General features: G+C 35.6%; 2 protein-coding genes across 3 annotated transcripts in view; one reads left to right on the top strand and one right to left on the bottom strand.

The window, feature by feature from the left end:
* Window positions 1–18,034, top strand: part of LOC132271290 (probable E3 ubiquitin-protein ligase ARI8) — a 34,618-nt gene extending 16,584 nt beyond the window's left edge. Inside the window, exons 8-15 of the mRNA XM_059772627.1 lie at window positions 11,110–11,217; window positions 11,444–11,534; window positions 11,664–11,753; window positions 14,396–14,443; window positions 15,515–15,586; window positions 15,656–15,755; window positions 15,838–15,964; window positions 17,247–18,034. Coding sequence (XP_059628610.1) covers window positions 11,110–11,217; window positions 11,444–11,534; window positions 11,664–11,753; window positions 14,396–14,443; window positions 15,515–15,586; window positions 15,656–15,755; window positions 15,838–15,964; window positions 17,247–17,520 — 910 coding nt within the window. The 3' untranslated portion in view covers window positions 17,521–18,034. The remainder of the gene's footprint in view (window positions 1–11,109; window positions 11,218–11,443; window positions 11,535–11,663; window positions 11,754–14,395; window positions 14,444–15,514; window positions 15,587–15,655; window positions 15,756–15,837; window positions 15,965–17,246) is intronic.
* Window positions 18,035–19,727: 1,693 nt separating this feature from the next.
* LOC132271291 (putative metallophosphoesterase At3g03305) lies at window positions 19,728–27,360 on the bottom strand. 2 transcript variants are annotated; one of them, XM_059772629.1, is made up of 5 exons: window positions 26,961–27,001; window positions 25,663–25,873; window positions 23,446–23,687; window positions 21,031–22,602; window positions 19,728–20,438 (listed from the first exon to the last, which is right to left on the bottom strand). In XM_059772629.1, the coding sequence occupies exons 3-5, from the start codon at window positions 23,659–23,661 to the stop codon at window positions 20,283–20,285; spliced, it is 1,944 nt and encodes a 647-aa protein (XP_059628612.1). In that variant the 5' UTR covers window positions 23,662–23,687; window positions 25,663–25,873; window positions 26,961–27,001; the 3' UTR covers window positions 19,728–20,282. The 2 variants fall into 2 exon arrangements, with proteins under 2 accessions (XP_059628612.1, XP_059628611.1); XM_059772628.1 differs by lacking the exon at window positions 25,663–25,873 and having other exon boundaries at window positions 26,961–27,360.
* Between the last annotated feature and the right edge of the window lie 295 nt (window positions 27,361–27,655).

Raw genomic sequence — 27,655 nt, forward strand, 5'->3', positions numbered from 1 at the left:
AGTGATAAATAAGGACAATAACTTTTTTTTGGAATAAATTCAATCACCCTCTCTGATTTTCTTATGCAATTACAAAACTTAATGTAATTTTAATAAGCCATATATATTTCAAATTATGATCATTCTTTTCTTTTCAACTTCCTTTTGTTTGAGTCTTGCTATCTTGTATATTAATACTTTGGAGAATTAATTCCCTAAGAACTTGTTTGTAAATTTTTGGAAATTACATTAAGTTTTTTGAATTTTTTTATGTTTAGGAGTAATCTAATTTGAATCTAACCTGAGATTAACTTAATTTTTAGCCTGATTTCTCTAACCTGAGCTCAAATTGAAAATGAAAATCTGAACGTGGATTTCTCTACACATACATGCATGTAGTGCAAGTCCCTTTTCTGTAAAAACTGATTTATTGTGAAAATTTGATCCAATTTGATTGGATTAGATACAAACCCGACCATATAGGACTCTTGTTAGCTCTTCCTAACCTGAGGTTAGGTTCAACCTGGGCTTGGGCAGCATTGCTCATAGGGCAGTTGGGCTAAGGTTGATCCTTCTACCCATTCGAGTTGCACCCCTAATGTCAACCAACATTTTATTTTCAACCGGTTCATGTTTGTAAGCAGTTAGGTTTTCACTGTCTTAGAATTTTTTATATTTAGCTGCAACTTGATACCATGTCTTTCTAAAGTATATATATTTATTTTAAATTAGGTTATGCTTTATGGTGTTTATGTGCTTCATCAATTTATTTTTGGTGAAATATTTTCCTTTTCCTCCTTTTGCTTCTTTTATTGTTTTTTAAGGCACTTTATAATATTGTTCATTAACCCATAAAATTCAAGTATAAGATATACTTATCAAAAAAAAAAATTCAAGTATAAAATATAAAAGTAGATGAGAGTGCAATCGAAGTTTTGATTGGTCATATATATACAAGTATATGTCTGTTCATGTATGGTTAATCAAATCAGTGATGAGAGCAGGAGGTAACCATGTATGATCTGCAAAGTTCATGGCCTAAAACCCATGGATTGCACTACATCCGACAATTATGACACTTTTATATTGAAAGGCGAAGAAATCCAAAAACAGGACCACTAGATCCATAATCATTGATCCAACATCTCAATACTTGGGACGAAAGATTTGTATGAACTACATTTCTATAGACAAATCAGGAGGAATTTGATGATGATCTGTAGTGTGGTTTGGTTTATCCATCTTCATAGACATCAGCTCCCTTCGATTTTTTGAATTGACTTAAGCTTCTTGGTGATGATGAGGTTGGAATATCTAAGCCGACAATGGATTGTGGTTTTTTTTTTTTTTTTTTTTTTTTTTTTTTTTTTTTTTTTTTTTTTTTTTTTTCCCAGTTGGGAAACTCACACACACTGCCTCCACTGAGGCTCGAACCCCTGACCTCCCTTTGGGAAGTAGGAGCCTTGTACCGCTAAGCCACAGGCCTGTTGGTGACGGAATGTACTTATAAAAAAAATAATAATAATCTTTTCAATGGAACATATTTAGCTATGCTTTGTAGTGCTTTCTTCTTTTTTAATTTTTCTATAAAAAACAGTAAGAAACAAGAGATTATATTAATTTAAAGGAATGACAAAGATACAAGGAAAAGTGAACCTCGTTGGTTGAGTCTGGACTCTGGAACTATGTAAGCTTAACATGATTTTTGCCAATCTAGACAAGCTCTAAGTATATGAAATTCTAAACAGTGTTTGACTAATAAAACAAATTAGCTGTGTCTAACTGCTTGCTAGTGAAATTATATTTTGCAATTTTAGATGGAATTTAGAATTGTTTTTTTTTTTTTAGTTGTTGAAGCTAATGTTGTGATAAAATACTTCTTAACCAAGCAATGTAGAAAAAGAATAAAAATAGTTAAATAAAAATCTGATAGAACCTATGATGCGGTGATACCTTCTATAAGGGAGTCGTATTTGTATCGGATATCAATATCCCTCAGATACTTACAGTTTTGTGCCCGACTTCCTAAACATATCCATCATTTGAATTTTTTATTTCTTATTTATTTTGGACACGTATATGATATTTGCGATATTCTCAAGTCTTTGGCCTTGTATAAAATACTTCTCGTATACTTCGGGACACATGTATAAACGTGACTTATCTACATATAATAGTATAATTGTTACAAATTGCGTTGGAGGTTTAAACTTAAAATGGCTAAATTAGCTATTTCTCCTCTTTCATCTTATTCTCATATGGGGACAACAATTGATGCCAAATGTTATGGCATTAGTTACTTGGGTGGTCAGTACTTTTACCAATCATTAGATGCTAATCATAGAATATAAGATTGAGCTCTTCTTTGTAATCCTTTCATTTGATAGTGCTTTATCTATTTTTTGTGGATAGTTTTGGGTTGCTACTAGTGTTCTTTTTTCCCATAACCTTAGAAGATATTACATATATATGGGTATGTATAAAATTTCCTTGTATATATGAATGGAAAGCATATTAGGAATTCTAAATTTTCTGGTGCACAAACGCTGTGGCTTTTGTTTTGTTATTTTTATAGCTTTTGTTCCTACTTTGTTTTTGTAGACATACTATATTAATCCTCCTAATTATAGCGTCTACCAACTCTATTTCCTTACCCGTCAATTTTCCTATATTCCAAGTCCCTATTTTAAGCCTACAATCCTAGGATAGGGCTTTCCTCTATTTTAAGTAGCCTATCCTATGGTAAAATACTTCCATGATGTATTTTATTACAGTTTTTTGATTGACAAATGGATCAAATGGTATAGTTAATTCCCAGGTAGATTGGAGGATTAGAAGCATGACTATTGCTTTCCAATGGCTGTCTTTGCTTAATTGATCAGCATAACTGTATTTGGTAAAGAATTGGAGGTTTGTTGCAAATACTATGTTGGCTCATTATTGCCGAGATAATGGTCTACATCTTCACTTCCACGTGCAATGCATGCAATTTTTACACTTAGTATAGGGACTTTTAATATAGGGACACTGATAGGTGATGGAATGGATTTGTTGGACACTATGATTCAACCTCTTATGTTTTCTGTTGAAGTCAATCCTATAGAGGTACTCAAATTGGATCAGTGATAGATTTCAAGGTTTCGTCGTAAACCTAATTGGTTATTTCCAATTACGTAAATCAATAGTTCAAATCACACTCAAAGGTAAGGGCATTTCCCATTTTTATATGAACTTCTGTACCAGAAACAGTGGTATCTCCAATTATAACCCCTCTGGGTTGTAAATTATATCTCTTCTCACCATCCCCATAGTGTACGAGACAAATGTATGCATTTTGATTAGGGTCTTATTCTATTGAAGGAGGGTTAATATAGTATGTCCACAAGAAACTGGCTTAATATAGTATGTCTACAAGAAACTAAGAAGAAAAGTAGGATAAATTTAGAACACTGGATATAAACTTTCTTATACTAGAAAAGATAGACAAAGTAATGGAGTAGGGATATTCATTGATGTTGAAAGAGAGAGAGAGAGAGAATATATGAAAACTTATATGTTATTGAGTGAGTAATACAATAATACAATAGTGTTTATATAGGAGAAGCTACTGGAGTAGGTGAGAGGAGAACAAGAAAACCCTATACCTCGTAATTCTATATATGGTAATGAGGGGTAGGTGACAACTCATACAATACTAAATGTACATATGTGACAACTCATACAATACTGTACAACACTCCCCCTCAAGCTGGAGAATAAATGTCAGTAACTCCCAGCTAGCTACATATGGAATCAATAGAGTTCTTGGGAAGCGCTTTAGTGAAGATGTCTGCCAGTTGTTTACCAGAAGGAACAAAAGGTGTAACAATCTCATTCGAGTCAACTTTAAATCGAATGAAATGGCAATCTACTTCAATGTGTTTAGTCCTCTCATGGTAGACTGGATTGCTAGCAATATGAATAGCTGCCTGATTGTCACAATGGAGAGGAATTGGGTACTGGACTAAAATCCTAAGTTCCTGCAAAAGAGTTTTCAACCAAGTAAGTTCACAGGCAGTATGTGCCATGGCATGATACTCTGTTTCAGCACTGGAACGAGCCACAACTGATGTCGTGGTGGACCGTCGATCAGAAGGAGAACTGGCCCAATCTGCATCTGTATATCCTTCAATCCGAAGATGTCCAGAAGATTGATAAAGCAGACCACGTCCCAGAGCACCCTTGAGATACTTCAAGATGCGTACAACTGCCTCCATGTGAGGTACCCGAGCACTGGTATGAACTGGATCACAACACTGACTGCATAGGAGATGATTGGACGAGTGATTGTGAGGTAAATAAGTTTACCTACAAGTCTCCGATACATATTTGGATCATCGAGTGGGTCACCATCATCCACCTTAAGTTTTACATTAGACTCCATGGGTGTAGCTACAGGTTTCGAACCAAGATATCTAGTATCCTATAATAGATCAAGACTATACTTCCGCTGAGAAAGACTAATGCCTTGCTTCGATCGAGCCACCTCAATTCCTAAAAAATACCGAAATTTGCCCAAATCCTTAGTAAGGAAGCTAGAACTCAAGTGATGGATTATAACTTGTATTCCATCTTTGTCACTGCCGGTGATAACAATATCATCTACATACACCACAAGAATCACAATACCACATTTCGTTTTCTTAAAAAAGAGAGAGTGGTTAACTTAGCTTCTGGTCATACCATGAGCTACCACTACTTTATTGAACTTATCAAACCATGCGCGAGGAGACTGTTTGAGGATATAGATAGACTTCTTGAGATGACACACACACTCCCCCTTATACTCAAACCCAAGTGGCTGAGTCATATAGACTGTCTCATTAAGGTCACCATGCAGAAAGGCATTTTTAACATCAAGTTGATGAAGTGGCCAGTGTAGATTAGCTGCAAGAGAGATTATCACACGAACAAAATTCAGTTTGGCCACAGGAGGGAACGTCTCAGTATAATCAAGGCCATAAGTCTGAGTGTAGTCTTTAGCAACAAGTTGAGTATTGAGAAGATCAACAGTACCATCAGGCTTCTGTTTAATAGTAAAAACCCAACGACCACCAACAACTTGAGTATCAGCAGGCTTAGGAACAAGGTCCCATTATGATTCAATTTTAAAGCGTTTATTTCTTCTTCCATAGCTTTCCGCCACCCTGGATGAGAAAGTGCCTCTCGACTTAGGAAGAGCAATAGAGGATAATGACAAAGAAAAAGCTTGAAAGAAGGAGGACAATTTATTATACGATACAAAATTAGAGATAGGGTGATTGGTACAAGACTGTTTACCTTTTCGAACAACAATAGGTTGATCAAGATTAGAGCTCGGAGAGATAGAAGAATCTCCAAGCATTGAAGCGACTGGTGGAAGTGGCAAGGTTGGGTTTACTACTTCAGTCGTTAGAACATGATTAACTACTCTTTTCTGGCGACGAGAATAGACACGAATAGCTAGTGGGATGTCATAATCAAAAACTAGAGTTGGAAGAATAGATTCTTGAAGAACAGAGTCCTCCAGGCGACTGCCTTCCTAAGAATAATAAGGAACATCCTCAAAGAAAGTTACATCTGCTCACACAAAATGTTTATGAAAAGTTGGACTGTAACATTTATATCCCTTTGAGTGCAAGAATAACCTAAGAAAATACATTTGTGAGCACGAGGATCAAGTTTGTCTCGTCCCAGGCTTAGATTATAAACAAAACAGACACACCCAAACACCTTTGGAGGAATGGAAAAGGGATTTTTGTCAGAAAACATCATTTGGAAGGGTGATTTTCCTTGAAGGACCCTAAAAGGCATGCAGTTTAAAAGATAAGTAGCAACCTGAACTGTATTTGCCCAAAAATGTTTTTGAACATGCATTTGAATTGTTAAGGCACGAGCGATAGCTAGGAGTGGGCCATTCTTCCGTTCAGCAACTCCATTTTGTTGAGGGGTATCAACACAAGATGTTTGTGGATAATGACCCTCGACTCAAGAAACTTTTGAAAAACATTAAGTTTATGTTCAAGGGCATTGTTAGTTCTAAGAACAAGTAATTTTGCATCAAAGTGATTTTGAATTTCAGCATAAAAGGATTGAAAAACAGAGAATACTTGAGATCTATCTCAAAGAATATAAACCCAAGTTAAACGTGAATAATCATCAATAAATAACACAAAATAACAAGCACCAAATAAACCAGTAGTATGAGCTGGTCCCCAAACATCCGAATGTACTAACTCAAAAGGTTTTAAACTTTTATCAAAACGAGACTTAAAAGTAGCTTGACGATGTTTACTAAGTTCGCAAGTAGTACAATTAAACTTAGAAAAATCAACTAAAGAAGGGACCAAGGCTAGAAGACTATTTGAAGAGGGATGTCCAAGGCGGCAATGCCACTGGTAAGCTAAGAAGAGGTGGAATGTAGAGCTGTCAGAACAGTCGTTGGGTGGAAGTAGTAAAGACCATCCTTCTCAAACCCCCCACCAATCGTCTTCTTCGTCTTGAGATCCAGAAAGACATAATGGGAAGGAGAAAAAGTAACTAAGCAATTTAAATCTGATATGATTTTGCGAACTAACAATAAATTGAATGAAAATTAAGGGATATATAAAACTAATGAAAAAGTGAGACCCGAAGTGTGGAAGGTACCAATTCCATAAATAGGTGATTTGGCACCATTCGCTATAGTAACAACTGATGGTGAGAAAATATGAGAAATATCATAAAGAAGAGATAGGTTACCTATCATGTGATCGGATGCTCCTAAATCAATAATCCAAGGCGTAGAATATGACATATGGAGACACGTAACGATAGTAGCGGTGGAGGAGGGCTGATTTGCACGCTCACGCTTTACCAGTTTGGTGCTGGTGATTGACCCAAGAAGATGGGATATCTTAGTATCCTTCACAAGAGTTGCCGAACAAATGAGATATAGTAGCTAGAGGGAGCCGAGATAAGAGAACCAAAATCTAGCCGAGATGAACCCGAGAGAAATTGCCGAGGAGAGAGCCGAGGAGGGATCCGAGAGAGATTGCTGTGACAAGAACTTAGATCACCGAGGAGAGATCGCCGAGAAGAGATTGAGAGAAAGCCGAGATGGAATCAAGATCAGAGTCTGAATAAGACTAAAAAAAAATTTAAAGAGGAGATCGATTTCTGCTCTGATACCATGTTGAAAGAGAGAGAGAGAGAGAATATATTAAAACTTATATGGTATTGAGTGAGTAATAATAATACAATGGTGTTTATATAGGAGAAGCTATGGGAGTAGGTGAGTGGAGAACAAGAAAACCCTATACATGGTAATTCTAGATATGGTAATGAGGGGAAGGTGACAACTCATACAATACTATACAACAATTGATAAGAATTTAAAGAAGATTTAATTGTTATTGGAAAAAAGGATAGGACAATATTTTGAAACTTGTATAAGGGGAAATATAGTTAATAGAGTTAGCGCCCATGCACCCCAAGTAAGATTAGATGAACACATTAAAGCAAAATTTTGGAACGCGTGGATGAACTAAATCAAGGGATACGACTAAAATGGTCATGTTGAAAAACATTGTGGAGGGTTTAAGATGGTATATGGTAGACATGGATTTGGGGATAGAAATGATGTTGAGGAGGGTATCTTAGCCTTTACAGTGGCAAATAATCTTGTATTTGAGAATACCTATAATAGAAAGAGGGATCAACATATAATAACCTTTAAAAGTGGATCAAATACGAGCTAAATCAGCTTCTTTCTAACTAAAAAGCTAGATCGATTAACAAGCAAAGATTGTTAGGTTATTCTGGGAGAACATCGCAACTATAAAATGGGAATGCTATAAAGATTGGCAAAAAACTAGAAATAGAAACGTTTTTGAAAAATACAAAATGTAAATAAGGAAGTTTAAAAAGTATTGAGAGAGGTAAAATATGGAGCATATGATGATATCTATTATAAATTAGGTGCAAAATATAGGGAGAAGAATAAATATAAACTTGCTAAACTAAGGGAGAGAAAATCTAGAAGTTTTAGCCATATTAAATCTCTCAAGAGTGAATATTTATGTGTTTTACTAAAATATGACAAAATTAAAGAAAGATGGAAAACTTTGAGAAGTTGAATGAAAATCATCTAAGGAAGTTTAGGCTTAGATGAATATAGTAACCTTAGGGATAGCATATTTTTCCGTAGGATCAAGATAAAAATGTAAGAAAGAAAATGAAAACAGGAAGGGCTTTACCGCCAAATGACATTCCTATTGTGGTTGGAAATATTTAGGGATGATAACTTGTGTTGGCTAATAAAATTGTTTAAGAAGATGTAAATAACCAAGAGAATGCACATGGCGAGTGACACAAAGTATTTTGATAACAATATATAAAACCAAAGGGGACATTGAGAGAAGAAAAAAGATCGTTATGTGGTTTTAATTTGTTTAGAGAAAGCCTATGATAGAGTACATAGAAATCTAATATGGAGGGATGTAGGAAGAGTGAGTAAAGAAAACAATAGAAAAATACAATGACACGATAAAGGACATGTATGAGGGATGTGTGACTATAGTTACAACGATTGTGGGGAAACAAGTGAAAATCTGATATGGAGGGTTGTAGAAAGAAAAGAGTCAAAGAAGGTATACTGACACAATAGAGGACATGTATGAGGGACGTGGGACTATAGTTACAACGACTGAGGTGAAACAAGAGAAATTCCAGTTACTTTAGTGTTTAGGTCAATTGGACTTAGGTTGGCAAATTTTTTGTCCAAAATTAGAGTTTGTAACTTCTTATTTTTGTTCTCAGTACAAATTTTAAAGTGAGTGAGTGGCAAGTTAGCTACCCTTTCTAGGTTGGTGAGTGAATATGTATGTATTGACAATCTGCTACTGTCGTGCCTACTTGGAGTTCAAAAGAAGCCACTCATTTTACAGAGATCAGTGTTGATGGTGGGACCAGAAGATCAAAACACTAGAGGAGAACCGGATTATGTGAGGAGCACAATCTGTTGCAGAGCGGACCGTGCCTGGAGGACTCAAGTGGTGGATTAGTCTATATCAAGTGATAACTAGGGGTTCTGGGCTTATGAACTGTTAACCTAGTGCAAATCTAATTGTTGGTTCGAGCTATTTGGATTAGGTTTCGTGATTTTTCTCCATGGAGGTTTCCACATAAAAGTCTTTTGTGTCTATTGCGCTCTCCTTTTTACTACTTTTACATTATATGTTTTGATGGATTAGCTGTTAATTGCACGACGGATTGAGTGAATTGAATCTATTCTATTAAATTGATTTACAAGTTATTGACAATTTAGCTAAAAGTTAGAAATTAGTTGTTTAAGCTATCAAGAGTTATTCACGCCCCTCTAGGTTTAGATCACGGACCTTGGACTAACTCTATATCAAAGCCTTCGGGTCATGGTTGTTACTTCTCATGTCGGCTTAGATCATGGGTCAGCATACCCATATCTTTTTGTCTTAGTTATAGATGAATTGATAAAAGACATTCAAGATGATATTTTATGGTTCATATTATTTGTTGATGATATTATTTTCACTGATGAAACTAGAGAAGTAGTAAGTGTTAAATTGAAGGTTTGGAGAAAATCCCTGGAATTAAAGGGTTTAAGATAAGTAGGAATAAAACTGAATATATAGAGTGTTACCTTAGTAAATCTAGAAATACAAATAGGGACATAGTGAAAATTGAGGATTAAGAAGAAAAAAAATGAACAATACCGTTATTTAGGCTCAATTATTCATAATGAAGGAGAAATTGGATGTGTTAATCACAATCCAGGCAGGATGGTTAAATGGATGAGTGCATCCAGTATATTGTGTGACCCACTGATGTTTATGGGACAAATTGTTGGACAAAGAAACAACATATGCATAATGTGAGTGATGGAAATGCGAATGTTGAGACCGATGTACAACAAGACAAGAAATGATAATATAAAAAGAGTAACATTCGTGAATTGGTTGAAGTAGTAACAATTGGAGATAAAATGAGAGAAAGTTGATTAAGCGATAAGATTATTGACCTGTAAATGGACTGTATTTGGATCGGAACAACACTTGATCTGATCCGAATGCAATAAGATTATTTCTTGTTCGGACCCAACCCGACAACTAGACGGGTTATTCATGAATGAATCCATATACGATTTTGTTACTAATCGGATATCCAATCTGATTACCTGATCCTTCATGCGATCTTTTTGTTAGAAAAAAAAAAAATTAGTGCCAAAAAGTAGAAAAAAATGATTAAAAAAAGATTGAGAAGCTGGGGAAGACAAATAAAATATGGACAAAATAAAGAGATAAAAATTAGATTTTTGATTCTTTTTTTTTTTTTCTTTTCGGAAGGTTAGATTTTTTGATTCTTTGTTAAAGAGAAACACTAAGAGTAAGAAAATTAGGGTGATGAAAGAAGACAAAATAATGATATGAAATATTTGATAATATTAAAACATTATATATAATAACATTAAATAATATATGTGTAACACATATTTTATAGTATTATGTTGGATCGGATTGACCATAATCCGATTTGTTTAACTTATGGATTATCAGAATTGGATTGTTAATGAGGCTATTGGATTAAATGTTAAATCATATCCGAGTTATAGGATCAGATTTGGATTAAGATCCGATTCATTAAGAGGTATACTAGTTAAGAAGAGTGACATGGTCCATGTTGAGGGTAGTGCTAGGAAAATGGGAAGACCAAAGTTAATGTAGGTTCTGTAAGGAAGGAAGGATATGGTACCATGCGGTTTGACTGAGGTTATGGCTTGGAAAGAACGGAATGGAAAAAAATGATTCATCTAGCCGACCTCAAGTAATTGTGAAAAAGGCTTTGTTGAGTTGAGCATATGATGTTATTGAACGTATGCACACTTAAGTTCTGTAACAATGTAAGTTTGATATTTATGGAATTCAGTTTTTTTAGATCTGCTGCTTATATGTTGTATCACCAAGCTTTATCACCTATGTTTGCATAAATGCTGTGATAATGCTACAGAAATCGTGCTTGCCAGATATTTTACTGTTTCACAGTAACTCATTTCTATGTTTTGTGTGATCTGAATTATATTCCTGTGGCACATTTCAGGATATTAGCCAACTCCAAGGCTTGTCCAAAGTGTAAACGGCCAATTGAGAAGAACCAAGGTTGTATGCATATGACATGCACACCACCTTGTAAATACGAGTTCTGCTGGTAAGTTAATCTAAATTTTTTTCTCCCTGAATTAAGTTAATCTACTTTGATTTAAATAGACACACTAGTCTGTATATTAATCATTTCTACTAATTATAGAAGTTCTATTGTTCAATGAATCTCATTTCATTTCCCTTCGTATACATCACTTTCTCCCTTAGGCAAATTGTCTTTTAGATTCTTTTGTGGTGGTTAATGCATATCATTCTATAATATGTGCTTGCAGGCTTTGCCTTGGTGATTGGACTGAGCATGGTGAGAGAACTGGTGGTTTTTATGCGTGCAATCGTTATGAGACAGCAAAACAAGACGGAGCGGTAATACAATCTAGTTTGTGACTTTGTTCTGACTTCCTATTTACTGCCGGTGCTTGTGATAAATGCATACGTCCCACTTCCACGGGAAAAGCTTAAATTTAAGTATTTGATATAATCTGTTGTTTACAGTTTAGCGAAGCCGAGAAACGGAGAGAGATGGCTAAAAATTCTATTGAAAAATATACTCATTATTATGAAAGGTGGGCAACCAATCAATCGGTAAGCACAGGTTGTTAAATACAAAATTTTGTGTTATATATTGACGTGATTATCTGTAACTCCATAAAAGTAAACTTTCTAGGAAACTCATTGTCAGAACGTAAAATTTCATCTTTTGTTGGTTGTGACAATTTGACTACTTAATATAAAATTTCATCTTTTGTTGGTTGTGCTAATTTGACTACTTTGTTAATTTACTGATTCATTTTCTTTATAATAACTAGAAGGGCCTATTTTAATTCTCATTTTGTTTGCTTTCTTTACATCCTCCTATATTTTAGAGTAATTTATCATGACCATTATAGCTTTTTCTGTGTTTAATATTTACATTTCATTTAAAAAATGAAATGTCCAATCGCTAACTCATCATTCCTAGAAACTATGTTTTTCTTGTACAATTATGTTGCCTAACATTATTTTGCTTCAACATTTCTTCTGTTGAGGAATGTTTGTGTGTCATACTAAGGGTTTGTAGTCTCTCATTTCAAGGTTTTAAATATTGGCTAACTTGACCAGAATCGAGTCTGAGCCAGCAAAATCTCAGCGCTATGAATTTCATGCTCAACTCGGCTTGACCTGGCCAAGTTGGGCCGCATTGTCTGTGAATCAGGGCTTCTTCTTTCTTTTTTTTTCCCCAGAAATTTTATGTGCAAAACGACGTTGTTTCCTATTATATTCTTCTCATTGTATAAATTTACATGGCGGTTACCTTCATTAATGATTGAATGAATATTTCCACAATTCTGCATTCAGGAGTAACGTGGTATCAGGATCATAAAGGATTTGATGCTTCTGGGCTTCATGGTTAGTGATCTAAGGTGTTTTTGATCTTCATCATTTGACCTTTCCCGAATCATAGTGAAGTTACCGTTGAGACCTTTCTCATTATATTTGTCTGATGTCGGTAGCCAAGAAAGCCACATAACCTGTGGGCTGGTCTTGGGAGTCTCTTTCTTTTTTGTTTTTTGTTTTAGGGTTCGGTAAGAATTTATTATGAATGAAAGAATAGAGTTGCAGTACAAAACACAGTGGCATACCCAACAACAGAATCCAAAAGAACTGTTACAGACACAGTTCTCCCACGAGGGGCCATTCCCATAAGAGCAAAAGAACCACTAGATATTGTGCAAATGAACCCTTGTCTGGTGGTTCTTTTGCACAGTGATAACTGAGATCGACTCAATTTTACCATATCCCCATTAATATACTGGGAAAAAAAATACATATCAAATTATTTTCTTTGAGATTCTCAAATGGAAATTAATGCATCTAGACATGTAGTAGTTCAAGTAATTGAAAATATGAAACCTTAAACTATCCTAGTCAGCGGTTATCAAGTCCTAATTTTTTATTAATTCATGAACTTGATAACTAGAAAATGTCTGGAAGAAATAATTTCAGATTATATATTTGCTAGAAGTTGGGTTGTACACATTGGGGACAAGGGAGTTAGCTCAGGTGGTTTTGTTTGGGGAAGGGAGACCAGGGGCTGTAGTGGTGAGGAGGGATGATTTATTCAAGTTGAAGGCAATGCAAGGTCTAGAGTGGTGAGTAGGGATGATTTTATTCAAGTTGAAGGCAATGCAAGGGCTAGAGTTGCGTTGTGGGGTGGAACATGGATCGAGTGGTGGGAAGACAAGATGACCCCATCATGGAGCTTTTGGCTAATATTTTGTTTAGCGTCCTTGAAGTAGTTAGATAATGATGTTTTGTGGAGTTTAATCTTGTAACTTTAGATTTTTATTTCCATTTCTCTATGGGGACTCCCAAGAAATTGAGTTGGTTTTATGGTAGAATTGTTTTAACTCAAAAATGGGACCTTTGTGGTTCAACCTGAAATTTTATTTTTTAAAATATAGCCAAAGGTAGCAGAGATAACCCTTTGAAAATATCCAAATTGTCTAGACCTTGGCAAGAACTTATGAGAAGTCCTTCGTGTCTTAAATGGAGTGGAAGTGGTGCAATTGGAGATTGACATACTAGACATGTGTATCTGAATCGGACCTGTGCATCTGTATGAGGCAATGGTAGTTTCTATGCTAGGCAATATTATGTTAATTCCCTCTTCTTTAAGTTCCACTTTATTTAGATAAGCTATTGGAGATTTCTGGAATCTACCTAATTTCTTGCCATAGATATTCGGATGCATTTGAGATGAGTTCATTGATTGCATTGTTGGACCCAGTAGCTTTCTTGGTAGTTCCTCCTTTTATCTGGTGACTGGTGTAGTAGTTATTGAATTTGTAAATATTGGTGTTTATTTTGTTATATATTTCCTACTATTTTCTTGATGAGTTGTGTTACTTTGTTTATTTAGTTATTGAATTTGTAAATATTGGTGTTTATTTTGTTATATATTTTCTTTTATTTTCTTGATGAGTTGTGTTGCTGCTTTGTTTATTTAGTGGGCCTAAATCCACTCCAAACTTTTACTTAACCACCCACATCTCTGTATGTAAGCAAAACATTTGTATGAAGTGGATAAGTGCAAAGTGGTGTGGATTAAGACCTATAGTTCATTTTGGCATTTAGGTATCATCCCAGGTTTCTAAAATTTAAATTTTAGAAGTACTTGACATTTTCACTAAGAAGTTTATAACTTTATCAAAATGGAGTCTAAATTCTTTTCTTTCTTTTTGCAGTCTAGGAAAAAAGCACTTGAAGACTTGCAGCAGATGCAAGATGTACACGTGAGTAAATTTTCTTCCCCCATAGTGGTACTGTTTCACTGAACTATTTTGCAATCAATTACAACGGGAGGTTTGTGAGTAGATCTTTACCGATTTCTCTTGATTTTATAGTTGTTTTTCATTTTGCAAGGCCTTTCCACCAAGAGCACCCAACTTACACAGACACACCCCCCATAAACGACATGCTCTGCTCCACACACGGGCACCCCCATCCCTGCATGCAATGTCACTCAGTGGTCTTTTCTGTACCTCCTGAATTTTTCATCAATGTTTAATTTTATTGTAATGATTTTTAATATAGCATAGTTTCACAGAGTATTTGGAAAAGGTTGGAATGAATTCTTGAATCACTTAAATCTAAAGTTGAGAGAGGGCAGTTCAAATTTTGGCATGATCATTGGCTTGGCTGCCTTTTTTTTTAAAAGATTGTTGTTGACCGGTAGTCTATGGTTGTGGGTTATATCATGAATTTGGAGAGGGATGGTGTGCAATATCCTCTTTCATATGTCGCTGCAGTTCTGGAATTTGGATTAGATTGTTGCTTTCTTTGGTATTATATGGTTGTGATGACTGAGTATGAGGAGCATAGTCACCCCGCGCAGGGGGGGGGGGGGGGGGCCCTTTGGGGAGGGGGGACATCAGGGATTTCATCTTAACTAAATATGTTGTTTTCTTTTAAAAGAATTATCTGCAGATCCAAGCTAATTTTCATAGAAGCTCTTAGTTACTAAAGATTATTAATGTTGAGCTTATCTGTTACTCAGGATCAACTCTAGTAGGTATGCATAAAAAAATCAGCCACCTGTCAACAAGCTAATAAAACACACGTGGTTCTGTTACCCATTTCATTTTCTTCTTCCTTCTCTTGTCAGGATGTTCAAAACGATCAGTGCTTTCTTGAGTTTCATTGCATGACGGAGCCTTTTTTAGATGTTTGAGAGAGGGAGTGGAGGGTTTCGAACTTCCTCGCCCATAAACTTTTCGACCATACTCGTCTTTCCTGAGCCATCTGATATCCCTGTTCTTCTATGAAATTTCTGAAAATGTTGATGATTATCTTTATTTTTGCAGTTCGAGAAGCTGAGCGACAAACAGTGCCAACCTGAAACACAGCTTAAGTTCATAATAGATGCCTGGATGCAGGTAAATAGTAATTTATGATTTGACTGACTTAAATATATTGCTTTCCTTATAATATTTTATACTTCACAGATAGTTGAATGTAGGAGGGTGCTAAAATGGACATATGCCTATGGATATTATTTACCTGAGCATGAACATAATAAGAGGCAATTCTTTGAGTACTTGCAAGGTGTGCTGTTTTCTTAATCTGAAAAGCATATATTACTTCCTTTGGTTTTGTTTTGAAGGCCCTCATTTCTGTCGCTTTTCAGGTGAAGCTGAGTCTGGGTTGGAACGACTTCATCAGTGTGCAGAAAAGGAGCTACAAGTGTATATCGATGCGGATGGTCCATTAAATGATTTTAATGAGTTCCGCACAAAGCTGGCTGGACTGACCAGGTGATTTCTAAATTATATTTTTTCCCTTTTCAACTGCATATTTGGCTTGTATAGCTAAATAATGTTACTGAGGATTACATATCGATCTTTTTTCTTTTAGCAGCTATATATCCTTTGTTCAATTGATCTTTGCTGGTAATTTCAATGCATTTCATTATACTGTATTAGTAAGTCAGCTGTAAATAGCAATATATTGTTGAATTCATCTGAAAAAGGAATTACAATAATTTTTTTATATATACAATGCACTACTTGTGTTCCTTTTGGTGTCAGCTACGACTTTATGTAAAGCCCTCTCATGGGTTTACTTTAGGGGTTCTGCTCTTTCTCGCAATCACAATTTGTGTTCCTTTTGGCCTTCATTTTGTCCTTTTGGTGCATCAAGCTGAACAGAATCACTAGTTCTTACCATTGCATTAGCTTGTCTACATTACACATTAAAACATCTCAGATGAATTCTTCTCTTTCATGGGCACCAACTTAAGACAGTCATGAGCATGGCACGGCAACTATTAGAAAAGTAAGACATGGTCATGAAAAATATTAGAGAAGATTTTGACCCTGCAAACAAAAGAATTTTTTATATATAGGATTACAGTATGTTAAGAACATAGTATGGTTATTTTTTTTAAGAGATTTTGTGACTGTATATACTGATACAGAATTTGTAACTTATGTATTACAGTATTCAATGGTCACTCATGTTGTATAGACAAAGATGTAGTAAGTACACTACATTTGTATATATATTTGCATGAATGTGTGAAGCGTGTTGGCTAATGGATATGCACTCACACAATTATGGTGCTTCCTCTCTTTTCCCGCGAGGGGTCATTGCTTCCCATAATGGTAAAAGCCCTAGTTGTCAATCATGAGAACGAGTGTTTAAACCAACAGGTCAGTGGCCTAGCAGTATCAGCCTCTTACCTCCCAAAGGGAGGTCAGAGGTTCAAGTCTCAAAAGAGACATGTGTGTGTATTAGTACTAACTAGGAAAAAAAAAAAAGAACGATTGTTTAAGATTAAGGGCTGTCACTTTGTGCAAATAATTTGACATTTTAGCCTTTATTCAGTATGTCCCTCTCATCATCCTCGATTATCCTTTTTCCTTTTTAACATTTGGTTATTGGGTTTTCCCTTCTATGCTATTCCTGGAGCTATAAATGAATCTAAGAATTGATAAAATGTATTGTTGGAGCTTTTTACAACTGGGTTCCACCCCCTTCTTTGATAAGCAAAGCATTCATCTTATTTGTTTTGTTTTGCAATACCAATGACTGCAGTGTGACCCGGAATTTCTTCGAGAACCTGGTCCGAGCTTTAGAGAACGGTCTGTCAGACGTGGCCTCGCGTGGTGCATGCAGCAGGACGGGCAGCTCGAAGAGCTTGGGAGGTGGGAGCAGTAGGGGGAGAAGCAATAGGGGCAAGCGAGCGACTTCCAGATCAAGCAGTTCAAGAACCCTCGACGATTCAGGAGAGCACTGGTCATGTGAATACTGCACCTTTGCCAACGTCAAGACTGATACCACTTGCCAGATGTGCCAGCAAGACCGATGAAGCCCATTTCAAGCATGATCCAATTTGGGTGGGGAAATTTTGGTTTTGACTTTCTCTGGCTAGTTGCGGTGAAGCCCTCATAGACCATTACCCGCAGGAAGGATTTATTAGTCATTTAACCCAAAGCGATGAACCTGATGAGATAGGAATGCAGAATGGAAACAAGGAAGAGGTGAGGAAGGGCAGAGGCAAGTTTTTTAGTCAGAAGGCCCTTTTTTAGTGGAGTCATATATGTGTTTATATATTCTTTTAATGGTCACTCCTCGGCTGTAATTATACCAAAAAGGATTTTTGTCGAGCTTAAACCCTACGAATGGATTGTAAGCTGAATTCTACGTCGAGACAACAAGCTTTTTGATCTCTGTGAGAACGAGTAAATATGTTCCCGAACTCTGTTAAGTTCCAGACTGTGTATATGATCACTTCTACAAAACATTGAAGATGAAAATTTGTCACTCTTCTCTGTCTCATTGTATCATTTGGTGCTTGCTATCATTTCTTTTCTCCTGTGTCCTATACTATGCCCGTCAAAGATTCGAATGGATCGGATATTGATCCAAGTCCTATCCGATATTTGTGCTGCTTGTTCTTCTCAAATAAAAAAGCACCAGCGTTGGTTTGACATGTTGAATTGATCCAATCAGATCGGATTTGTTCCTTTTCTGATCAGGTGCATCGAGAAATTATTATATGATCCTGGGGTTATTGGTCCCAACATGTTAGCTTTATTCAGTACTAGTGATTGGTTTTTTGATGTGGCATATAAATCTCACTATGACATTTTAAAATACCATTTCATATCAAACCTCTTCAAATATCCATATTGATCTAAAAATATAAGTTGTTTGGTAGTGGTTAGTGTCAAACCTACAGATTAGAGTTGGAATTGAAAACCATATTAGTTCGAACTTTAGTTTTCATTTTATTCAATGAATTTTCTCTTCGTTTTAAACTAATTTAAAATCGAAACTCGATGAATCTTCTATGGAAGATTGAATTCAAATTTGATCTTCCTTGAGCTCCAAGTCACAAAAGAAGTCAAAAAAACACGCCCAATACTGTACCGAGTGGAAATGAAAATGGTGTAAATTGATCGAGTAATCCATTTCCTTTACCCAACTATTGATAATAATGCAACACAAAAGGGCCATACATTAGCATGTTGATTTTTTTTTTTTTTTTCATAATAATTGATACTCACACATCCACGTAACCTTGAAAGCTTGAACTATTGACCTTCCTTTGGGAAGTAAGAATCTGATACCGTTAAGCCACTAGCCTGTTGATAGCATGCTGATTTCATGACACAATCTAATTGTTTGCTATTTGAGAAACGAAAATTCAAGTTTATATATATATATATATATATATTTGTGAATATGTTTCATAACAAAATTTAATAGTTAAATCGATATTATTAATCAATAAGGTGTGGTGTTGTGAAGTTGTGTCCCGAATTTTATTTTAGAATCAGTTATGGTCCGATTTTGACTAAAAAAGTGTCAAAAGGGGGAATTTTTTTTGCCTTCCACCCCCTCCTTGTGGGTCTTGAACTTGGTTATAGAATTCTTTTATAACCCAGTATATAAGGTCGTTTAGGGTTTGAAGTGTGTGATGAGAGAACACTGAAACCACAGGAAAGAGAGCTAAAATTTGGGAGTTGAAATTTATAATGTAAAATCTTTCACCACCTAAATCTTAGTGTCCTTTGTGCAGGACTAAAATCCTCTCCTGCGCAATACTAAACCAGTCCCCCTCAAATTAGTGATACATGTTAGGAAAATGTTGCGATGTTAGACTTGCATCCTGACATTTTCCTAACTTATATCACTAACTGGAGGGACCGATTTACTGTCGTGCATGAGAGAATTTTGATCCCTTTGTGCATGGCATGTATACTTGATTGTGATCTTGATTCAACAGCCGTGTTGACTTGGTGTAACCGTAGACTCTCATACCATAACTCAAATTCCATTGTTTATTTTAAAAAGTCGAATTTAAATATAGCCCATGTTCATTTCATCTAATGCTGTCTCTACCAAATTGTATGCTTGTAGCTTATCCTCACTATTTTATCTTGTAAAGAAGAAACATTTTTCAATAAAAATGAAAATTAATGGATACCATTTTACATATACATTTTCACACATCTTTGAGCCGTACAAACAAACATTCCAAGAAAATTTAAAAAGCTAAATTAGACTCAGTACACTAAACAAGCATCAATTCACACAATTCAACTAGCTCTGAAGAGTTACCACCACATTCAACAATAATAATTTTAGGATGCGGCACCATGAATTCTTTTACAGCGCAAAAATTTCAGTAAATTGGCTAAATGTGGGAGGGAAAAAAGAAAGAAAAAAAAAAAATTCAATAAAAAGTACACAACTAAAACAATATTATTTTTCAAGGATAAACTGGCTACCTACACGACTTAGAAATCCCCATCCTCCCGACTTTAAGCAAGAAAAACAGCATAATCTACGCAGCTATGAGAAGATTTCTTCTTTTTCTGCATCAATTTCTGATTTAGATATCTTTATCTCCTTTCCAAACCCTAATTCGCATACTCATTTCATGTTCTCAAACTCCTACTCTGAACCAGATAAGTATACATGAAGATGAAGCATCATTGTTTCGTGGTCCTTCAGATTTCAATCCAGGATTTCGTGTGAACCACTCAGAAAAACATTGTTTTGCTTCTCCGACTTTCCAAAAAGAAGCTTGTAGAACTGCTTCCGGAGCAGTGTACGTTAATTTCATGGAGAACTAACATGATTTACTTTCTGCAATGCTCCAGAGACACTACTGGTTTTGTAGGCAGCATAAGCCAACAACAGTGGAATTGACAAGCTATATACTGGGAAATGAATGATCGGATTCATCTCATAAGCTCTCATAAGATCTCTGCAATTCTGCATTTATATAGAAAAGCAAATCAAAAACCAGCTTAGATTAATCAAAAAAGAAAAAAAAAGTAATCAATCCTGCCAATTCTTTTTCTTTTTATGGTAGCCAAGGAGCCAGAGGGAAACAAGAAAAGAATATCAGTGTGTTCCAAATTTGGGGTCATCGTAGTTGTTGCAACTTGCAAGACTCGAACAGGTTCATTTCTTTTTCTCTAGAGTCTAAACAGCCATATAGAACATTCATGTGCTTTCAACATAATTCGGAACCATTCAGCAATTTGGGCTACTTTGGACATTAAAAGGATAAAAGTGTATGATTTAATTTGTGTACCGAACGGTAGAGAAAGATACTGTGTTGTGGCATGTAGAGGCAGCTCCAAATGAGCTGAGGGAAGTTGTAGAGTTACTTTTGAATTGCAAAGGTCACTTAATTAGCTATACCATCTGACAATTGTTGCAATTCAACAATTTAGTGATTCAATTGGTGGTCACTAGGTGAAATAATTGCAAGTACCCTCGGTGCATTATCCAGTGAACTGGATATCCTGAACAATCCCCTCTACTGTTCGTATTTAAGATGGAGGAGTTGAAAAATTACCTTGAAATGCTTCCAACAAACCACCAAAGAAACCAAAAGGAGAATATTCCTGATCCACCGCTTGCCAAGCCAAAACTTTGATCTACCATTACACCAGTAATCATAAATTTGGCGTCTCCTATTCCCCATACCATAATCGTCTTCTTTCTTCCCTGAAAGCCTAAGAAAATGTTCCCGATACATCAATCTTTCGGCAGCAAATAGTCCAGTCACCAAAATAGCAGGCAAAACCACGAAAAAGAGATGGGGTAGAACGACTACCATTGTATCCGGAAATCCAATAAATTCTAGTGCGCTCTTGTTGTTGAATTTTACCACCCAGCCTTTATAGGTCATGTATCCCCTTACTCCACCATCAGTGAAAACTTCTCCAAAAAACCAAGGACATGATATAAGGTAGAACAAGTAACATAAGATTCCAAACCATACTAAAGGAATCCCGTACAGCTCTGTTGAAACCCATGCTATACCATTTATGAAGCCCTTGTCATTGTTGAAATTATTGTACGTGTACTGCTTATTTGAGAAAGTAACAACAGCTTTTGGAATAAGAAGAATAGAGAACATGAGCAAATAAAAAGACCAAAATATTGGGTAGTATAGAGCATCCCATTGACAACCCATGACGATAAATTCTTTCCATGTCCATATGAGTCTAGCGCTATGACCACTTATAGAAAATGGTATAGATTCAGTCAGAGTTGATCGGCCCATTATGTCCGTTGCCTCTATTTGCAGCCAAAATCTATTAGGAGATGGATCCTCAAAGGCGTTAAAATTCCATGGGGCAGTATAGAGATCCCCCCTTGAGGAGGTGCCCTCATGCTTTCTCATAGATGTCTCCATGACCAATAATAGCTTTCCAGGGCTGGAGTCATAGATCCTAGCCACAACTGACACAATTGGGGAAGCAGAAAAAACAAGAGCTCTGACATTCCCATAAACTGAAGGATCTATAGACTTGCATTCGTACTCGTTAAGTGATGATGTTGTTAGCATAAAGCGCGAGTCTAATGGAAATGTTGGCAATATAATAGTCCTTTTAGCTCCCAACTTGAAGTCAATATCAACGAATGAAACATAACCTCTGTCGATGGCCAAAATGCGCATGGCTCTACTCTTCCTCCAGTCACCCATTTCCCACTCCCAGAATTCATTGACTGGTGGGACTGCACTAGAACAATTTTTGCCCCTTTTTGGAGGTGATAGATGACTATTTAACTGGAAATACTTTTGGGAGAAGAAAAGATGATGACCCAACTGATGGTGCCGTTTCAAATTCTTCCCAAACCTCGTATGAAGATGTCCACATAGGTAAGCTGACAAGGAATGCTTGAGAAAGATATCCTTTAGGCTCTTTCCAGAATTTGAAGCTGCTGAAAATGAAAGTGGAAAATGCCCAAAGGAAATTTTGGTTACTGGTTTTGCTGATTGAGAATTCAACTGCGAGAGTTCAGAATCTAATTCAGTTAACAGTTGGTCAGTCGGATGCCCAAAAAGATTAGTTGGACCTCGTAAACCGACTGGCATCGTACTGTCAAACCCCACAAAGAGAAGATTCCGTTCACCAGTCTGGACGATGGAGCACATGCAAATTAAGATGAGAAGTTATTGAAACATTCTAAAATGATTAATATATAAAACACTAGCATTGGAATCAAAATTCAGGTCTAGTGAGATGACTCAAAATTCTGGTTAATAAGTTTAGGACCTAATTGTTCAAGTGGAGTTCAGAAATATGATCGTCTGAAATCAGTGCTTTGGCAGTTGAAGCACCATATATGAAAGTCAGAAAAATGAATGATAAAAGGCAAAACAGAGAAGTAATAAAGAAAGACCTAGAAAGTCTGTTATTTTGAATATTTCTATGACGAATATTGAAACTGCCTCAGAAAATTTAATTTAAAAAAATCCACATGGATTTTAATAGACTCACAGTTTAAAGAGCAAAATATAAAAATAAAAATTATGCTTCATCTTAGTTACAGAGAGTAAAGCCCAAGAGTAATTTGGCATTTTCTACATTGGAGTTTTAACCTCCGATTGAAATCTATAAGAATCTGAACATAAGACATGGTTCAAATTTTTGAAATTTTTTTGGAAGTTAAAGCAAACACACACCCAAAATTCACATGTCCCTAGTGGGACTTGAACCCTCAACCTCCCCATTTGGGGAGGAGAGGTTATACCATTGGGCTAGAAGCCCTTTGGTCAAATTTTTAAAACTCATGGCACAAACAATGGAAACGAAATATTTGTGCTTTCCAAAACTGGATGTAAATTCAGCAATATTGCAAAATCACATTTAGGGCAGAAGTATTACGCGTGTACTTTTTAAAACTAATATTCATGAGAGCAGACAGTATTTATGCCACATAACAGCAATAGTTAATGAAGTTAAATAGAATAACTGACCTGCACAGTGATACTGTTGACCAGCCCAGTTCTCCCCAACTGCCCATTGATGCTATATTTAGAATAGAAATCAAATGAGCTACCAATGACTGGAACACCAAAACTATCATGATTCCCTCTAAGATCATAAAAGAGGTTTTTCTTAAGTCCACTTCTTTTAACAGCATCTTCCATTACATTTTTGTATTCCACCCACTCCTTCTCATCTTGCTTCATTGTTAACAAATCCTTGCTTTTCCCATCTGGTAAGAGTTGAGGAATAAGGAGGTTGGAAAAAAAGAAGAAGTTATTTTTGTTATTAATCCAATGACCAATAGCGGTCCAGAAGATCCTAAATGTTGCAATTTGATAGTAAAACAAGTAAAAACGAAGTATATAGATATATATGAAGGTGAAGAAATACAAGAATATAAAATAATTTTAAATTTTTCAGTAGGACGATTGCACAATTGAGCTATACCTAAATTTGCATACGAAAAAGCTGGATCTATCCCCATAGTCACCATAAAAATTATTTCTTCATCTTCTACAGTCTGACGTAAAGTCAATATATCATATGTTGGCAAATTTGTTCCTTACATGTTCAAGTTATATATGTCTTCGAGTCATGTTCTGAGGAGCGACAAAGGTCAATTTTCAACTTACGAAGGATGTCACTTGACAAAGCGTTCTGAGGAGCGACAAAGGTCAATTTTCAACTTACGAAGGATGTCACTTGACAAAGCATTCAGAGTATTTGCACCACCAAGGGTAAATGAGTCTATGAGGACACTTATGTCTATGTTTTAAAGTTCATGTTTTGCACAAAAGTGTCTCTAAAAGGTTTTTGAAACATAAGGGAAAGATTTCAAAATGTTTTTTTAGGTTTTTGAACAAATCAGAGAAAAGTTTATCAGAATACATTTTTTTGGCACATGTACACCCTTTCAGAACATGTATGAACCCATTCCAGAAAGAAGTGCACCGCACACATGTTCTCACACATGTTGTCTCCAAAAATACACTCCAGAAACATCTGCACAGGTACACCTTATTACTGCACTGATACACTCCCTACTATTTTAAAATAATGTACCAGTAACATCTGTCCAATACAAATTATCTCTGCACTGGTACAATTTTATCTGGTTACGATTTTTAAATGTATTAATTTTCAAAACAAGTTCTGATGTGTTTCAAATTTCATGAAACTTTTCCAAAGAGCATTTAATTTTTTTTTAAGTTGGCAAAGGTTTCAAAATTCAAATATAACACATTTTTGACATTGAAGTTGGCAAAGGTATTTAGATTCAAATATAAATGTTTTTAAATCTTCTATGAATATAGAATATCAAAAAGGGTTTTCTACATGGAAGACACATAGATTTCATCTACAATTTTTTGACATAGAACTTTTGACTTCACATTTTAAAAATGCTAGTGCTCTTGTTCTCTCTGTCTTTTAATTCACCAACCTTTGCTTTATACAGAGATTGTGTGAGTGTGAGAAACAATTTGAATGCTGTCAAACTGTTCTTCATCAACTCTATATCTGATTTACGTTCCGATTTAGCCCATTCTTCGGAGTTGAGTGGATGTATTGTTGTTGAACAATCATGATAAGAAGGGGCATCATCGGATTACCATCACATTGATCGATGTGATCAATGATCGAACTTGAAGGAACATGCCAGCGGCATTGCTCAAAGGCATGAGAGGCAACAGACGGCAACTCTAAGGTGTCAGCAGCAACTGGGTCTTGTCAAGTGTTTGCGTGTAAGTTTGAGTCAGAGTACGTGGGCATTGTACTTCCTTTTCAAATAGTGGATTTGTTCGACTTGGACTAGGTCTTGTGGGTTTTCTTTGCTAGGGCTTTCCCACATAGAAATTGGATGTATTTGTTCTTTACTTTGATTTTGTCTCGCTTTATTTTGCTGTCTGTGATTATTGTGACTAAATTTAATAATAATCAGCAAAAGTTCAAAAAAGATCGAAGATGTATTCAACCCCCCTTTTGGTCTGGGTACACCAATCTTAAAATCCCATGCCGTTTGGTCTTCTTGCCTTCTCTTTCACTTAGCCTTCAAAAAATCCAGTGTGCCTGGATCTAGGCAATTAGAAAAATGATTGAATAGTTGACCCAAGCGAGCTAATAGCGGGTGGAATTTGCCCCTCCCTTTCTTTAGACTTGCAGTAAAGCAGAACAAGTTTACTCGAAATCGACCACATTAAAATTACCTTTTGGGGAGGTATGTTTGACATCCAAAACTTTCTCAGCAACAGTCGGGCGCGATAATTGTCAAAGTGTGGATTTCATATGGTTAAGTGTCTGTGCCACTCTCATAAGATGTCAGGATACTAGCTACCATCGCCATTAGGATCTCAAGCCCCTTGTTGCAGATAAAGAGACAGGCTCACTTGTCTCAAGGAGCAGTTAAGAATCATACAACTGATTAAGGAGATGTTGAGATATCAGGAAGCAGGCTGAGATAATGCAAAGAGTTGGCAAATCTAATAAGAATAGTTTAAGCAGGATAGGTTCAATGCGTGTTGAAGAATTAAGAAAGAGATGCTATTTTTCTGAATTTGCTCAAGTAATCTGTGATGATTCTTCATGTCAATCATAATTAACAGCACTTCTGAATTCTGAATTCACAAAAATATTATCAACAATCCAAATAGCATATTGTAGATATCCTAGTTTACCAAGAGAGGTCTTAGTTCTAACACATCATAACTAATGATCCTAGGCAGCCAGTTATGCATTAAATCCTCTATTGGCTTATGATTTCTTAGTCAAATCCCTAATAGCATATTCAGAAGTCTTTATTAAGCCCTCAAAAATTCAGAGCAACTGTCAAGAGTTTCAGCATGCATGAGATTCCATTTCCTACTAAAATAACCGTTACAGCTTCAGCATTAGTTACCATTTCCTTTTGAGTAATGTAGGTGAATTAACCAATGAATACGCATACATGCATAAATACCTACACACACACACACACACATATATATTTATATATTTATTGAGACAAAGGGAAACTCAGGTAGAGTGACTTCAAACAAAGCTTGTTTATCTCAAGTTTTTTTATAACTCAGCAAGATAACAACAAAAGTTAATTCTTTTTCGCGCTTCGGACCGCTAAATCTTAATGCCTATACACACACACACACACATATATATATTTAGTAGCCTAGTAGGTGATTATAACAATATTAACATTACAAAAAAAGTATTTCTCAAAAAGGAATAAACAAAAATTCATCACACAGATATTAGTAGACAACCCATCAAACTAAATATCAACTCAGGTGAATAATACATAAGAAATTAACATTAGGAAAGGAAAAAGAAAAAAAATTCATCCCACATGATATAAGTGGACACCCATCAAGCTATATATCAACCCCAAGTGACTAATATATAAGAAATTAACATTACAAAAAAGCATTTCTCAAAATTGAATAAACAAAAGCTAAATATCAACCCAAGTGAATAGTATATAAGAAATTAAAGAAAGGACAAAAATTAGAACCTGTGAGATCACCAGTGATGAGGACGAGGGAAGGATTGATGATGGAAAGAGTTGGGCCCACCAATTGCTTGAAATCAAGAGCTCTGTCGGGATGATGAACACTGAAATGGAGATCAGAGAGCTGAACCACCCACACCACATCATCTGGTCCACCCTTCACATCTATAATCTGTCTCTCCCCATCACGTAGATTTTGTGTTGTTGGTTTTGAATTCTCTTCAATTCCTTTGTGGGTCTGATGAGAAAATGTTGCAAAGGGTGTGGTGAAGCATAACAAGAGGATCAGAATCACAATACCCATTTCTTCTTCTCCTCCTCTGTAATGGCTTTGCGGGAGACTTTTGGTTTGGTCGTTTTGAAGCTTTGTATATAAGGGAAGTGAGATTGCAGACACTTTTTAATCTAGGAAGCACTGATACGTGGATACGGAATACGGGTGCGATACAAACTGGTTTTTTTCTTATCATTTTATTCGTATAATTATAAAAAATATATATATTAATTTGAAATGAAAAATTAAATGTTTGTCATTTTTGTAATTTTATAGTATTATTTTTCAAATTAATTTATAATATATTTTAAATTGTATTGAATTATATTTATAAAAAAAATAATTTAATTACAAAATCATTCTATCATAAAAGTATTCAAAACGTATCCTTATTGTTCTATTTATGTAGTGTTTTAATAGTGTC

Source organism: Cornus florida, unplaced genomic scaffold, assembly GCF_030987335.1.
Source record: "Cornus florida cultivar Cherokee Brave unplaced genomic scaffold, ASM3098733v1 CherokeeBrave_3.0.0_Hap2_Chr08, whole genome shotgun sequence".
In the NCBI taxonomy this organism is placed as follows: domain Eukaryota; kingdom Viridiplantae; phylum Streptophyta; class Magnoliopsida; order Cornales; family Cornaceae; genus Cornus; species Cornus florida.

Excerpts from the sequence above, each read along its gene's own strand:
- LOC132271291 (XM_059772628.1), bottom strand. The coding sequence starts at position 27,261 with ATGGGTATTGTGATTCTGATCCTCTTGTTATGCTTCACCACACCCTTT. Across the intron at positions 23,688-26,960 it reads CATCACTGGTGATCTCACAG|ATGGGAAAAGCAAGGATTTG; the intron begins GTTCTAATTTTT and ends AACTCTTACCAG. Across the intron at positions 22,603-23,445 it reads TCAACAGTATCACTGTGCAG|ACTGGTGAACGGAATCTTCT; the intron begins GTCAGTTATTCT and ends TCCATCGTCCAG.